The 12,472-nt window shown below is 35.9% G+C and overlaps 1 protein-coding gene across 8 annotated transcripts in view; it reads left to right on the top strand.

Moving 5' to 3' along the window:
• The window catches only part of LOC6042618 (calpain-A), a 52,200-nt gene extending 41,266 nt beyond the window's left edge, over nt 1-10,934 (top strand). For 6 of the 8 annotated variants that reach the window (XM_038252596.1, XM_038252597.1, XM_038252600.1 and 3 more), the window contains 3 exons: nt 2,711-2,947; nt 9,983-10,309; nt 10,374-10,934. In XM_038252596.1, the coding sequence (XP_038108524.1) occupies nt 2,711-2,947; nt 9,983-10,309; nt 10,374-10,459 (650 nt within the window). In that variant the 3' untranslated portion in view covers nt 10,460-10,934. The remainder of the gene's footprint in view (nt 1-2,710; nt 2,948-9,982; nt 10,310-10,373) is intronic. The other 2 variants (XM_038252599.1, XM_038252601.1) reach the window with 1 other exon arrangement.
• The last annotated feature ends 1,538 nt before the right edge of the window (nt 10,935-12,472 follow it).

The raw sequence follows: 12,472 nt of genomic DNA on the forward strand, positions 1-12,472 counted from the left end.
AACTATTAGAATTGATTTTGTTCTGTTGAATGCGAATCAGATGTTCTCCCCTTTTAGACAATCCTTCATGTTAATTTAGGTCGAATAGATTTCCACTAGGCTAGAATTAGGCTAGAAATTTTCTTAAATAATAACAATGAATGGTCTCGATAGCAAAACTGTGCAACATTTGCAATGGTTAAAGGTATTCTAAATCGACCCCAACTACCAGAGTATATTTAGGGAGCAAACAGCTAACGGCTTTCATATTGTTCCACTAATCATTCCGTTTGTCACTTCACTCACTCCATTTTATGCTACAGCAATGATCCGATTTTATTACTTTAGTTTTTTTTTTCATAAATAACTTCTTTACTCAGAAATTTGCAGGGAGTACCTTCCAAGAAAGTTTTTACTTAATTTTCAAAGCATTCAAACGACGTAAGTCGAGTATTTTATCAAAAATACTCAAAATTTATAAAAGCAAAGCATTTTTTTGCGCTGTTTAAATCAAATTCTAGTTGAGCTTCCCCAAAGTGGTCAACATTGAGTGGTTAATTGCCTGTTTCAATCCCAAATAAATCTAGATTTGATTTTGAAAAGGACCAATAAACAAAATTTTACATATATATATATATATATGTTTTTGCTATTTGGGGGCCGTTATGTTGGCCGCCATCTTGGATCACATATTCCAATACCATGGCATTAAGTAGTAAGTACACTTTGGAGCATTTATTGATTGATTTTTTTAATTAATTTAGTTTTAATAGAGTCGTAACCTGGGGGGTGAAAAGAGTGGCTTAAAAGCGGAACCGTTTTGAACTGTCAAAGCGGAATTATTCCACTGTTCGCCAGAAGCAGCAAATATTGTAATCGATCATTAGGGAAATTATTGTAGAAAGCAAATGTGGTTTGCTGATTTACTTTTTCTTGTAATATTTCATCATATTTTTTAACTAACGAGCCTTTTCTGTCTATTCTCGGAATAACCTGAACCATTACCAGTAAAATTTTGTGCTTGAACCACCTTTTGATGTAAACAAAGTGGGATCATTTGAAAACCACGTTACGTATTCTCTCTTTTCATCCCCCAGGTCGTAACTAAATACCTGAGTGCTGAAAAGACAATGCGTAACGTGATTTCCGAATGATCCCCACTGCTCCTCACTAACACAACTACACTACAGCTGTAAACATAAACAAAGTAGAAGGCTTTGTTCAAGCTCAAGCGTGACATATTTTTTGCTGCTGAAGATATTAATGTTTTCGCTGAAAATTTAAGTCAGAAGTGGGAGGAATTTTGTGAATCAGAACGAGGTTATGTATCTTTGAAGCCCAGTGATAATACAGGAGTAAGATTATTCAATGTTATTTGGCAGGTGAAATTAGTTACTGATAATTCGTCGTAAACAATTCGTAAACATAGGTTTTGCGTGATACATAGCGCTTATTGAAATGTTAGCGACGAATTATGCCAATCTCGATTTCAACCCTTTTCTAAAGATTTGTTGACTTTGATTGCCTCAAAAGCTCGACGCACTCGACTTTTTTTTATTCCTAGCAAAATAAAATTATGGATCGATTACAATACTTGTCACTTCTTGGCATCATTTTTCAAACAGTTGGTTCCGTTTTGACAGTTATAAATTGAGGCCGCTTTGCGAACCACTATTCTGCATCCAGTTAAATACCTGGGGGATGAAAAGAGGGAATGCGTAACGTGATTTTCGAATGTTCCCACTTTGTTTACATCAAAAAAGTAGAAGGTTGTTCTAGCACAAGCGTAAACAGTAAAATGGTTCTGCTTTTGAGCCGCTCTATTAAAGGGAATATTGCATTTATAAAATGCATAAAAATAAGTGTTTTTGCTATTTTTAAAGTTTTACTTGAATATTTCGAGATTGTAACTCAAAATTAGTATACATTACTATATAAAGATTGGATGTTGTAGAAAACACATGACACTAACAAAAAACAATAATTTTTCATGAAAAAATCATTAAAAAATACTAAAATAAATTGAGATAAACATTTAATAATAGAAGTTTTGTGGATAGGGGGCTCAAAATGACCTTCGAAATAAGTTGAACCACCCGCTGGTTGAAAAAGACTATAATAAAGAATTAAAAAACCTCCAAAACACGGAAAAAATGGAAAATATTAGGCAGTGGAGCGTTAAAATAACAACAAAAATTTCTGGTAATTTTTGTTGTTTTTTTCCTTACAGAAAAAATAGAAAAATGATCAATACAGATAAATCAGTCGTCAGGTGATAAAATCGGATAATTGCTGTTTCAAACGTTTCAACTTATGAGTTCAGTTTCACTAATAATAACACATATTCCATCAATTACGAATTGTTGTTCTGTGCCGCCGTGGCGTCAACTGTCCGGGGAATGTTCTGTGTGTACCTTTGTTCAACTCTTTGTACTTTTTTCGTCATAAATTTGTTGTTTATATTTTAAGTTTTAATCTCCCATCACCCTGATTATCTAGCCGATCTAGAATCTCATCCAAGTTTTCCACTATTTTTCTCTTTTCCAATGCCAAAACCAAAAAAAAATATTCAATTTGGTAACCCAACCAAATCCAAATTTCATATTTTTCTCTGAATTATTCTCACAATCAACCCCCCTTTGCAACCCCACCTTCATCCATCCTGACCACCCTCGTAAAAAAAATGAAACCCTTACAAAACCCCCTTACAAAAAAAAACCACGGTGAGTAGATCTGCCCAAGTCGTCGTCGGTGAACGGGTTGAACAAGAGCTACGCGAACCAGCAGAACGCGTCCAACTACGACGATGGCGGTGGTGGCGGCGGCGGATTGCTGGCCCAGCTGTGTGGCCTCTTCTGTAAGGACACCCCGTTTGCGGAGGCATTCGGGGTCAACGATGGAGGCGCCGCCGGTCCTGGGGGTGATCCGAGTGCGAACCTGCAGAACCAAATCGTTCCCGTGCAGCGTGGTGAGAATGATTAGATATGTTGATTTAGTTTAGTGAGTTGTGTACAATGTTGCTGTTGAGGTTTGTTGGATTTTTTTTTCGTTTCTTTCTCTTTTAGATGATATTTCTTTGCAGGACGGTGCACTGGGAGTGGATCTGGGTGGATCAATTGTTAGTTTTGTGTGTGGTTATGGTTTGCTGTTGAAACTTTTTCATTTATTGTAATTTTTTCAGTTAGTTCAACTGATGCTTCTTTCGTCTAAAACTTTGCTTCATTTGCCATTATCTATCGCTTCTTTCTGACTAATCATTCAATTTATTCTAAACTTGCACTGTGTCAATTGAACATAAAAGTGGTTCAAATTAGACTATTTGGCGTCCATTACAAGGCTCATCTAAATTTCGTGATTAAAAAGCTTGGTAAAAATATCAACTGTGAACTTTTTAATATACAAGCTTCTATTCAATATTTGTTTGGTGTGCACGCTTATTAGCTAGTTATATTTGAAATTAGAAAGAAAGAAAAAACAACGCAAACTGGCTATATTATTTTTTTTAATCAGCGTAAGGTTATTTTTTTTTTCATTCTTTTGATGTGAAAAGGATCAATTTAATGACCCTTCTTCGATTAACTTTTGTCCCTGATCACGAATCCGAGGTCGGTTTTTTAATATCTCGTGACAGAGTTACTTTTTGCGTTTCTCTTTGTTTTGTCGTCCGTGTCTGTCGTGAACATGAACGGCCATGATCAACGACGACCAACTTTTTCAAAACTTTGTTGGTAAAATCGCGATAACTTGTGATGTTTATAAGCAAACCCCTTATGTTTATATACAGCAATTCCCCACGAAAACAGCATGGCAAAAATAATTCGACTTGTTTTTTTTTTGTTTTGCCATTAGGGTGACCTACGCCGTGTAAGGGTGGTCCAAAAAATGGCCATTTTCGTCATTTTTCGCAAAAACCACTTTTAAAAAAAAAATCATATCTCAGCGCCATTCAATCCGATTTTTAAAATGTGTCTTAGACGCAAAAGAAAGGTGAATAGTTTGGCTATTTGGGAAAAATAGTAAGAAGTTTAAAAAATCTAGCTTAATACTTGAAAAGGTCGTATGAAAACTTAAAATGCTGTTGCTCGGGACCAAAGAGCCTATATCTGAAAAAAAATTTCCTGATTCCTCGGAAAATTTTACATAACATATCAAAAAATTGTGAAGTTATGTGAGATATGATTTTTTTTGAAAATAGTGGTTTTTTGGACCACCATAACACGGCGTAGGTCACCCTAATGGCCAAACAAAAAAAAAATACGGGTCTAATTATTTTGACCAAGGAACCCCCCGAAAAATTTTGAGTCCGATCGGAGAACTTTTTTTTCGAATCATGCTGTTTTCGTGGGGAATTGCTGTATATCCAAATTTTTGTAATTGTCTGCTCTAAAACTTTGTAGAACAATATTGCACTCTTAAAACTAACCCTGCAAAGTTAGAAAAAACACGAAATTTTGAAGCATGAAGAAGCATTTTGTTCGAAATTTTAAAATGATTTTTTTTGTTCTGAATGAAAAAACGACCCTTCTCGATTAATGTAGATTCGAAAAGTACATTGAATTTCCCTCAAATGTTCCAAATTTTTTAACACTTTATAGGACTGAATAATAAAAAACAGAATTTTCAATAAAAACTGAGTTTTTAAAAAACGGCACAATTATTGAAAGCAATTGACAAAAGATTAATTCAAGATACCGTTGGTGACATTTCAATCAGCGCAATGGATAACGCAAAGGCTGTGTAAATTATTATTTACATTAATACATATGTTTCAATAAAAGAAAGTTTTCATCAAAATTTTGAGAAAAATGTGATTGTAATGCAGTAAAGACAGTTCATTCAAAATGTTTTTCTTCGTAATGTCGCTTACGTCACATAGTCAAATCAATGGAAATTATTAATTTTGCTTTTAAATCACTGTTATAAAACAATGCTAAAGGTTTGTTAACATGAATATGGTGGCATTAGCTGAAACAGTGGTGTTAGTGATTAAAAAAAAATTTCTTATGGAATTTAGAGAATTCGCCCTTTTTTATTCAACTAAAATGGCTGTATCTTAGCACTGAGGTGACAAAAACTTATTGTTCAAAAAGAAACATTGTAGAGAAAGAAGTTGCCTACAAGATGATGGTATTGGTTTTGGCAGCAAAAATTATGTAGTTGTTTTTTTTAGAGAAATTCTTGAAAATTTCAGGCAAAAAAAAAACATTTTTCTAGCTTTCACATGCTGCCAATGAAAAATGAAGACTTCCTGTATCAATATGAATACAGTACTTGTTCGGTAACTGGGCTGAGAACGTAGCCCAGTCACCGAATGATGCTCACTAACCGATGCATAACATTTTGCTGATGAAATACACAAATAAAAGTTACTCAAATTTATGTACAATGCTTACTTTTGATATTTGTTTTAATCGTGCCTTGAAATCAAATAAAAGTTTGAAAAATATTTTTTTAAGATGATTATGCATCCATTAACCTCAACTGGGCTACGGCCCAGTTGTCGAGCGCCAAGTTAAACAACGCCCAGTTACCGAACAACTACTGTACAAAACATTATCGGTTGGACTTCGTACTATCATTTGAAGTGAAAACGGTTCGGATTGAACTCATTTTTTAAAATTTTAGATCAAAATAGATATTGTCATGAAAAAGAAATTTTTCAATTAATCGCAAATCGCGAGTTGTAAGCGATTTTAGAGATTTTTTTGTTATACAGTCGACTCTCTGGTTGTCAATATCCAAGGGACCGTCGAGGAAGAGAATCATCAGTTTACAGAACGATGCAAAATGAAGACTCGATTAATTTTTTTTCCTTGATACCCAGCTATGGGAGAGAATCATGGCAACGACCATCAACCAAAAACAAACTAATGTCAAACACCCTTCAAAGCTTCGTTTCGCCAAGAAGCTATGCAAGCCATGAGAAAGTGAAATTATTGACAACCGGAAGAGATTTTAAAAGCAAACAGAATCCAAGGGACCGTCGAGGAAGAAATTCTTCAAGCAAGGGAAAATATCGCGGAATGAAGATAATTGAAGTATGCAGATTGAAGGGACAGAAGAATTCATCGATAGATGGAGAATTATTGATATCGAGAATATCGACAGCCAGAGAGTCGACTGTATTAAAAATGGGTAATTCTCTACCAACTCACACGAAATCGGGAAAAGTTGCCCCGACCCCTCTTCGATTTGCGTGAAACTTATCCTAAGGGGTAACTTTTGTCCCTGATCACGAATCCGAGGTCCTTTTTTCGATATCTCGTGACGGAGGGGTGGTACGACCCCTTCCATTTTTGAACATGCGAAAAAAGAGGTGTTTTTCAATAATTTGCAGCCTGAAACGGTGATGAGATAGAAATTTGGTGTCAAAGGGACTTTTATGTAAAATTAGACGCCCGATTTTATGGCGCACTCAGAATTCCGAAAAAACGTATTTTTCATCGAAAAAAAACACTAAAAAAGTTTTAAAAATTCTCCCATTTTCCGTTACTCGACTGTAAAAAATTTTGGAACATGTCATTTTATGGGAAATTTAATGTACTTTTCGAATCTACATTGACCCAGAAGGGTCATTTTTTCATTTAGAACAAAATTTTTCATTTTAAAATTTCGTGTTTTTTCTTACTTTGCAGGGTTATTTTTAGAGTGTAACAATGTTCTACAAAGTTGTAGAGCAGACAATTACAAAAAATTTGATGTATAGACATAAGGGGTTTGCTTATAAACATCACGAGTTATCGCGATTTTACGAAAAAAAGTTTTGAAAAAGTTACTTTTTGCGTTTCCCTTTGTTTCGCCGTCCGTGTCTGTCGCGGGTGACCATGAACGGCCATGATCAACGACGACCAACATTTTCAAAACTTTTTTTCGTAAGATCGCGATAACTCGTGATGTTTATAAGCAAACCCCTTATGTCTACATATCAAAATTTTTGTAATTGTCTGCTCTACAACTTTGTTGAACATTGTTACACTCTAAAAAATTTCCCTGCAAAGTTAGAAAAAACACGAAATTTTAAAATGAAAAATTTTGTTCTAAATGAAAAAATGACCGTTCTGGGTCAATGTAGATTCGAAAAGTACATTAAATTTCCCATAAAATAACATGTTCCAAAATTTTTTACAGTCAAGTAACGGAAAATGGGAGAATTTTAAAACTTTTTAGTGTTTTTTCGATGAAAATACGTTTTTCGAATTCTGAGTGCGCCATCAAATCGGGCGTCTAATTTTACATAAAAGTCCCTTTGACACCAAATTTCTATCTCATCACCGTTTCAGGCTGCAAATTATTGAAAAACACCTCTTTTTCGCATGTTCAAAAATGGAAGGGGTCGTACCGCCCCTCCGTCACGAGATATCAAAAAACACACTACTTCTAAAATATTTGGGGAGCAATGCTTTTAAAAAAAAACTTTTTTTATCAATGTACCAAAGCTGTACAACTCACCAGCTTCAACCTCGAGCATCGATAGTTAAGTGCTTCAAATAACCCAACAAAGCATTTTCCGTCCCCAGGTGTTCATAAATGAAGAAACTTTTTACTTTTAAGCAAAGAAAAGTCGAAATGAACTTTCCACACTCTTATTTTGTGTGATGAAAAGTGGGGCGTTTTTTAGCGTCAAAGGGACATGACAATAAACAATTTGGTGAGATCTTAGAGAGGTGACAAACAAAAGCAAGATATTTAACAAGCTAATATTGAAGTATATAATTTTATTTACAAAAAAACTGTATGTTAACTATGGAAATAATTTTGTTCATTCTTCTTTTATCAAGTTTGATTAATTTTACAAAAGTCACAGCCATTTAAAATTGTGTGTCGAAATTTCGGTTTTTGTATAAATGCCCACAATTTACCGCATAATGCAAACCAGCTTTTATAGTTGGGGAAAAAAAATCTAATCTAATATAATCTAATCTAACCCTATTGCACCCAGTCTTTCGAGGGTATCCTGGAAAATGCCTTAGGTTGATTGTCATTATTAACAATTGCAGTGCCCCATTGCATTAGTTTGCATTGAAACATCACAAACGTTAAAGCGGCCAGGCCAACTGCGTAAAGTTAACCGCAAAGATGATTCCTTGAATTGGATTGAGTTTGAGCTCGAGTGTTCAAACTAGAGGTGGGCAAAAAAAGAGCGAGCCGCTCAAAGAGCCGGTTCACTAAAAAGAGCGAACGAACCATGGCTCACAATAAAAGAACCGCGGTTCTTTTTTAAACTCTGGTCTTTTGAAAGAACCGTTCCAAGATAAAATTACTTTTAAACTTGTGATAAATATAATTTATCGAATTTCGAACAAATTGCATCACAAAATTTGTTTTTAAAATTGATCCCACAATTTATTTTTTAATTCAATCCCAAAATAGCATTGCTGCCAAACACCACTTTAAAGTTTTCAAACTTATTCTCAGTTTCCTACTTTTCTTTGAAATTCCAAAAGTACATGATTTTCTAAACAAAATGAAAAAGCTTTTCTTTATATAACTGATTGTACATAAAAGTACTATCCGAATACAAATTTTAGAATTTAAAATTGCATAGCTTGTAACATATTACCAAAAATCTACTAAAAAGCTGAGAGATTATGGAAAAAAAATTCTCTTGCCTGATTTGACTTCAGTGTTTATAGACTTCATCGATTAAATCAGAATTTAGAAAAAGATTTCGAAAAATCACACAATTCTTAAAAATAACCTTTTTATCAAAATTTTGAAAAAGAGCGAAAGAGCCGTTCAAAAGAGCGGCTCTTTTTAGTGAGCGAACGAAAATGAGCGGCTCCTAAAAAAGAACGGTTTTGCCCACCTCTAGTTCAAACAGCAATACATTTCTGAATTTACAGGGGAGGAAGAAAAGTGGAAATACCTCGCTCACGTTCCTTTTTGTTTAGGCAATTTATCGTTGGGAGTCACCATGCTAAGAAGTTGCTCCGGGACCCTCGGGGGTGGGACATTGTGTTTCCACAAATGCCCTGGACACTATTTGCCGTGGTTATAGCGCCACAACTCGCTCATTTAATAGTTGGGAAAAATATATTTGGAAATTTATATTATTTTTTTTCTTATTTTATTCAACTATACACTCAAACCCCGATGGTTTGACACCAACTGTTGTCAAACGAACGGGGTCACTTTTTAGTTTGACACGGAGTTCACACACACTACCAAACGTTTGTTTTGATAGTGTGCGTGAGCGCAGTATAAAAAGTGACAGTACGTCACTTTTTAGTTTGACTTTGACCAACGAACGGGGTACAAACTAAAAAAGTGTCAAACGAAAAAGTGACCAACCACCGGGGGTTGAGTGTACCTAACTCTTTGCCTGTTGACAGGTTATAAAAAGGATTGGATGAGAAAATTTGATAATATTTGACAAAGCTCATGAGAGCATCATCGCCGACCAAATCGATGAATGTTCACCGACAGCACTGGTCATGCTCGCAATTTGGATGCGACCGTCTGTTGATACACACGAAGTTGACACAAAAGAATGTCGAGCTCAGCACTCAAACAGCCGGGCGACACGACGACATATGCTCTTTCTCTCTTTTCCTTTCTCTTTCTTGCTTGTGCGAGTAACTGTGGTGACAGCAATCATTTGAATGCAGCCATGTACCAAGTGATCGGAATTTCGGGCCGGAAGCTTGTAAAAGTAAGGTTTTTGCTTGCATCGCAAGGTTTTTTTTTGAATGATTGTCAACTTAACCGTATTTTATTGAATATATTTTAATTGAAAAGTGGGGATTGTGGTCAAGTGAGCCTTGGCAAATGCAGTGTTGAAATGCAATGTAACACAACAAATATCTCATAAGTAAAATAGTAAGTACACGTAACTGAATATATCATCAATCACTGCACAGCAAAATAAATACATAACATAAACAAAAGAAAGGTAAAACATATCGAAGTCAAAAATTAAATATGGGTTATATTACTTTTTAGCTTGCCGAACTCTGCACTGAAATCCCTCCTCTTTTTTCTCTCTCTTTCCCTCCTCCCGCAGTTGACCAGTCCGGCGATGGCTTCTCGAAGGACGTGTGCCGCTCGATGGTGGCCATGCTGGACGTCGACCAGTCCGGCAAGCTGGGCTTCGAGGAGTTCCAGACGCTCCTCACGGACATTTCCAAGTGGAAGGCCGTCTTCAAGCTGTACGACCAGGACCAGACGGGTCGGCTGAGCGCGTTCGAGCTGCGTGAAGCGCTCAACTCGGCCGGGTATCATTTGAACAACCGGATCTTGAACGGGCTGGTCCATCGGTACGGCTCCCGGGATGGGTCGATAGCGTTCGATGACTTTATTATGTGTGCGGTGAAGATCAAGACGATGATTGGTTAGTTTCTCATTTAGTATAGGAAAATTTTGAATTTTACACACAAATCTGTTTTTCTTTTCAGAAATCTTCCGCGAACGGGACACCGAAGGCACCAACATGGCCACATTCAGCATGGACGAATGGGTCGAAAAAACGCTTTACTCGTAAAGAAACAAACCGAAAACGCCACAAAAATTAATCTCTCCCCAGTTTTGACGTTATACTAGGCTAAGAAACAATTATACAAAAATCTACTTACTGTTGATTGGTTTTCACTACAAGGCTCGAAAATAGAATTTTTCGAATAAATCGCATTTTCTTCCGCCCAAAGCAAGAAATATCTGGCAAACGATCAACCGTTTTTAATTCGAACCCCGTAACAAGCGTATACGTCCTTAAGTTTCATTGTTATGCGTCTTACCAAGCTCCGGTGTTTTTAAATGTTATTTATGAATATTTATGTACAGAAGCAATTTTATCACAAAACCACAATTATATGCAGAAAGGCCCGTTTGCAAGCAGCAGGACAAATATAATCGAAGGTGTTTGGCCAAATGTTTAACAATTTATCGGTCTTTAAATTGCAACAAAATGTGGAAATTACACAATACAAATAAATGCATACTCGTGCCTAAAATCGAAATTGTTTGAGTAATTTTGTAGATAAAAATATCACAGCACATTCACGGATCAATTTGTCAAGGTTTCGTTACAATAATGTATAAAACAACATTAAACCATGAAAACCTCCAAGGGCGTCGCAACCCCCATTCGCGATCATAAAGTTTTACATTTTATTCCAATTTTTATTGCAATTTCCCCGCGACAGACCAGCCGTCTGTTACAGCCGAATTACTACAAAAGACAGCATCTGTTCTCGGGTGTTTTTTGATGTACTGATCTGAAAACATATTGTCCCTTTACGCCGAAAATAGAGCGTTGCGTTGCGCTAGCGTTGGACGGACTCAGTTTGGGGTAAGCAAAATTTGAACACCACATGTTTGCGTGTGGCAGTGCGTGGCCGAATGGTTACGCTGTCCGCTTTGTAAGCGGACGATTCTGTGTTCGATTCCCATCTGCTGCAACCTTCCATCGGATGAGGAAGTAAAATGTTGGTCCCGGCCTTGGTTGTCAGGCCGTTAAGTCATTCCAGGTGTAGGAGTCGTCTCCAAGCCATAAGTACAAACAACACACCAAACCAAGCCTACTCCGGTGGAATCGCTGGCGGCGGTTGGACTCGCAATCCAAAGGTCGTCAGTTCAAACCCTGGGGTGGAAGGTTCCTTAGAGTAGAAAGAGGTTTGGGTGCTCTCCCCATTCAAGCCTTCGGACTCCTAGGTTCGAGCAGAAACTTGCAATAGAGACCACAAAAGACCCGGGGTCGTTAATGTGGATGGTTTGATTTTTTTTGTTTGCGGTGCGAACTTCCTCCATACGAAACAAACTTTGGTATGGTCTGGTCGACGAAATGGAATGTAAGTAAGATGTGCACTATAAGTCAAACTGCGTAAATAATTGAACAAGTAGCTCCAATCCCTTTTCAATTCATTCCAAAAAAAGGTTTATGTCGTTGTTCTTGTCGATTGCAATGAAAAAGTACTGTTATCATTTAATTAAAAAATATTGAAAAATGTTTACTCACTGCACATATTTGAAAGAATTTTCTTATTTATTGATTTTTTTCGTGCATCGCTTTGTTATGAAAAGTTATTCTGAAAAAAAAAATACTTTCAATCTACTTGCTTACTCATTCCATTGAAATTATTCCTGTTAATTAAAAACAGATAATTTTCAAATTTAAGCTAACGCAGAAGAATCTGTTAAGCAGGTATTAGACAAACAAACTCGTGCTTTTTCGTGTTTGACAGTTTGCCAAACACACAAATAAAAACAAATGCAAACAAATTAAGGTAACATCAAGGCAGGCAAACTGTCAAAAAGTGAGAGTTTGTTTGTTTGTTTGCAACAGTCTAATACCTGCTTTAGAAATTTAAATTTCGCTTTTTTCTGTTCATTTGTTAATAATCCAAGTTTTTTTTTCAAATAATTCACAGTTTTACGAAATGAAAAATTTTGTTTTCTGGTGTCATTTCTTCCATCGAAAAAATGTTTCTGAAAAATTTTAATTTAAAATAGAAAAGAATCAAATTCAATCATTTTTTTAAATACATATGTATATTAC

Source organism: Culex quinquefasciatus, chromosome 2, assembly GCF_015732765.1.
Source record: "Culex quinquefasciatus strain JHB chromosome 2, VPISU_Cqui_1.0_pri_paternal, whole genome shotgun sequence".
NCBI classification, from domain to species: Eukaryota; Metazoa; Arthropoda; class Insecta; order Diptera; family Culicidae; genus Culex; species Culex quinquefasciatus.